Source organism: Aphanomyces invadans (genome assembly GCF_000520115.1).
Source record: "Aphanomyces invadans strain NJM9701 unplaced genomic scaffold supercont1.34, whole genome shotgun sequence".
NCBI classification, from domain to species: domain Eukaryota; phylum Oomycota; class Saprolegniomycetes; order Saprolegniales; family Verrucalvaceae; genus Aphanomyces; species Aphanomyces invadans.
The window spans coordinates 50437-53993 of NW_008580179.1; the positions used below are offsets into that span (position 1 = coordinate 50437).

Below are 3557 nucleotides of genomic sequence, written 5' to 3' on the forward strand. Positions count from 1 at the left end.
GGCAGGAGCAGGAGGTCCTCCTCCATCCGTGTCTCCAAACCCTCAAATTTCCCTGTTGCAAAATCAATTGGTGACAAGAAAAGTCCCGTGGACTTTTCCGGAAAATTCTAACGGAAAAGTTGTGTACATTCTTGTTGCAAAATCACTCTATTGTTTCCGGATGAAGTTGATCGTTTTGTGCTTTGCAGGCTCCGGATCAGCGTTTCATGTTCGACACAAAAATTTTTTAGACGCACGCAACACATGCAGCATAGTGTATATGAGTTACAATATCACGAGTATTGCCAAAATTTGCCTTGTTGACATTGTTTGCGTGCGGCAAGCCTAAAAATGCATCGGATTTCGCGGCAGGTGAGAATACAGCGCCTTCCACGACTTTATTGCGTCTTAGTTAGTAGTAGTTGCGAAGAAATGTTCGAACGAGCCCTTTTGTCTATTTCTTTAGCGATTCATCGACAGCACTCTTTGGCATGCCTCGTCGTCGGTGATGAATATGCCCCGAAGCACGACTTAGAAGACAATTCTGGTTCTAGCAAGGGCAGGCTGTCGTTTGATGTCCTCTCTACAATCCCGCACTAAAATTTGCATTAAATGCCTGAAATGAACATATTCCAATCATGACGTGCGCCTATAGAAACTCTCCGCGTAACGGCTGTGTTGTCAAGTCGATCCAATCGGGACAAGTTGCCAATAATATTCCTTGTCAAGGGAGCTCTTGGCGGACCAATCGAGCGCGGCTAGGTGCCAACCCATCCAGCTGGTATTGACTGGGGATTCGACGGAGTGACACTCGACACCATTCACTGCTTGGCCAATATGTATACCTTTAAAAAGGGTGCTAACTGAATCTGTATCGATCGATGAATGTGTTTGCATGAATATCCAAAGGAAATTTGACATGTTTCCTACAGTAGAAAGAGATGTACATTCACATGCCGTCGTGAAAACCCAAGGCTGCATCTCAACTACTGTAATAAACGCTTGTATCATATCACGGCCTTCGTCGTGGCCTAAAATGACATCCATTGGCAAAAGTATTGGGATTTCGCTGAAAGTTCAGAATGCCATGTCCATATCATATTTCAAAAGATATGGACCTTCATCAACTAACAGTCCACGAGACCATCGATGGGACCAGAAGAAGTTTGTATGGATAGACTTGGTCAATTTGCATGATTGAATTTACATCCGATTCGTCTGCTACTCCTGTGAATAAGAGTATGCCTCCATCAGACTCTGGAACACAATTCGTTCGCAAAATGATAGATAAACTGTGAGAAATGACGAGGATTCCGCACTTGAAGAATGATTACTTGCGAAACACAAGATATCTTATCTTGCAAGTGGCGAGGATTTTTTCTGCATTCATCTTTGCCATACCATTATAACTCGATATGACAAACGAGATGGGTGACTCAAAATAGTTGTACAAATTACATTGAAAATCACTATTGTTTATCTATTTCACTCATTTCTTATCCAATTTACGTCAAATAAGTGCCAAAATCACGGCCTTGATTGGGCCGATCGTTTCCTACCCTTTTTAGCGCGCTGGGTGAAAAAGTAAATTGACGAACTTATGGCGCAAAAACGAATTTGTCACAGTCAAAATGGATGTGGAGACAATTCAACGCATCAAAGCCTTTGTCAAGTTGCGCCGCAGACGCAGCTTGACTGTTGACGAAACATTGGACATCCTGTGGCTGCAATCTACCCTTCGTGAGGTCAATGCAGCAAACGTCACTGACGTGATCTCGCAGCTTCTCGGCCGTGCACCTACGACTGTGAAGAGTGTCCTTGCCGAGTTTCTGACCGCTGGGACTATTTCGGAGATCCTTCCTCCATCCAACACCACAAACCATCTTTCCCGTGTGCCTGACATCCATGCTGTCCGTGGACTCGTTCAACGATTCATTCGTGACTGCTGTGTGACCCGTACCCGGACCGTTGTCAAGGACGTCTTGTCCTATCTCGTTGAGAACAGTGTTGCGGCCGTGGCAAGCAGTCGAGGGTGACGGAGTACCGAATGACAAGAGCACATGAAGAGGCACGAGACGCATACGTGCATTTAATGGTGCCTACCGTGACGATTGCACCCCGTCGACCTGCTGTGTACCTTGATGAGAACCTCTTCAACCACCACAACGCTCGGCATGCCGACAGTTTGCATGATCCTACGGATGACACCATGACGAAACACAAGCACAAAGGGCGACGCTACTGCTTCATCGCCGGTATCCTTGATGGCGGTTCCGACGTGTCCGGTCTGGACATATTCGTTTGTGGTAAGAAGAATGGCAAGACGGTGAAAGACTACCATTTAATGTTCAACCATGATTACTTTGTTGATTGTTTCGACAAGCTTCTTGACAAAGTTGAAGAACTGGGGTGGGCGTCAGCGGTATTCGTCATGGATAATGCCCAATATCATAAGGGCAAGCCGAAGTCCACGTCTAAGGGAACATGGAAGAACAGCGCGCTCTACGAAGCTTTTGTACAGTACCAGCTCCAGGATGTTTCGCCAACTGACCTGAAGTCGACGATCTGGAAGACGTTGAAGAGGCACCTGGATGAGCATGTCCCTCCTGTCGTGGTGTCCATGCCGCGATCGCGTGGCCATCATGTCGTCTACGCAGCACCTGGGTTTTCCAAGCTACAGCCAACCGAAATGGTGTGGGCCAACGTGAAGGGTAAGTCGGTCGTGCGTATACCTCGAATACGACCTTTCAAGATGTCTACGACCGGTTGGAGCGTGCTTTTCACGAGTTGGACTCCGGTGTCATCTGCAATACTATCAAAACATCGACGGAAAATCTCCTTGCTCTGCACCAGGCGCTCCGTGCTGCCGAAGAAGTGGAGCCCATCTGCTATGACCAAGCAAACAATAGCGACACACCTCTCAACGAAGACTCGTCTTCATCTAGCGAGAGTAGTAGTTGTGAAAGCGAAGGCTAAATTTTGTCGTAATTGATATCTCTAAAATGTAATTCAATTTGATTTTGTATTCAACAGGTTCTATCAGATTGAGTATTAAAACTATCTCTCAGCAATGTGATTATAGATTTTCAATAGTTATCCTGGTCCCCTCGATGGTCTCGTGGACAATCAGTTTCGAGAATTGTCCGTAGCAACAACTTGACCCATCATTTGCTCGCGCCAGCCGCTTTGCTTTGTACGATCGAATGTGCTGATTTATCAAACGATACTGTTCTTTCCAGTGACTGAAATTATGGTTTGTCAGTCGATGGAAACTGAAGGTCAATTTCTTTGAACGCAAGACACAAAGACAGCCTTGACTGTCCAAAACGAAATCACAACGTGTCTTCAGAGTATAGACTCAGAGACACGTTGTAGATTCAATGCAATTCCAAGGAACCTGTCAAACCATATATTCGATGGCGGTCAGCAAGGCCACAGAGCAGTATGGCTGGCAGCTCACGACATAAGGAGCGCGAAAGACTATAGTGATATGCGCATTGTTCAACGAAACGTACAATCCCGATCTGCAGGATGCAATGCAAGGAGGAGGAGAGGTGTACTTTATTGTGTGAGGGGTG

The 3557-nt window shown here is 46.1% G+C and overlaps 1 protein-coding gene across 1 annotated transcript; it reads left to right on the plus strand.

Annotated features, from left to right (window-relative positions):
- Positions 1 to 2071: 2071 nt before the first annotated feature.
- H310_11756 (hypothetical protein) lies at positions 2072 to 2955 on the plus strand (the record flags this gene model as incomplete). Its single annotated transcript, XM_008878524.1, has 2 exons — positions 2072 to 2690; positions 2732 to 2955. The coding sequence occupies 2 exons, from the start codon at positions 2072 to 2074 to the stop codon at positions 2953 to 2955; spliced, it is 843 nt and encodes a 280-aa protein (XP_008876746.1).
- Positions 2956 to 3557: the final 602 nt, after the last annotated feature.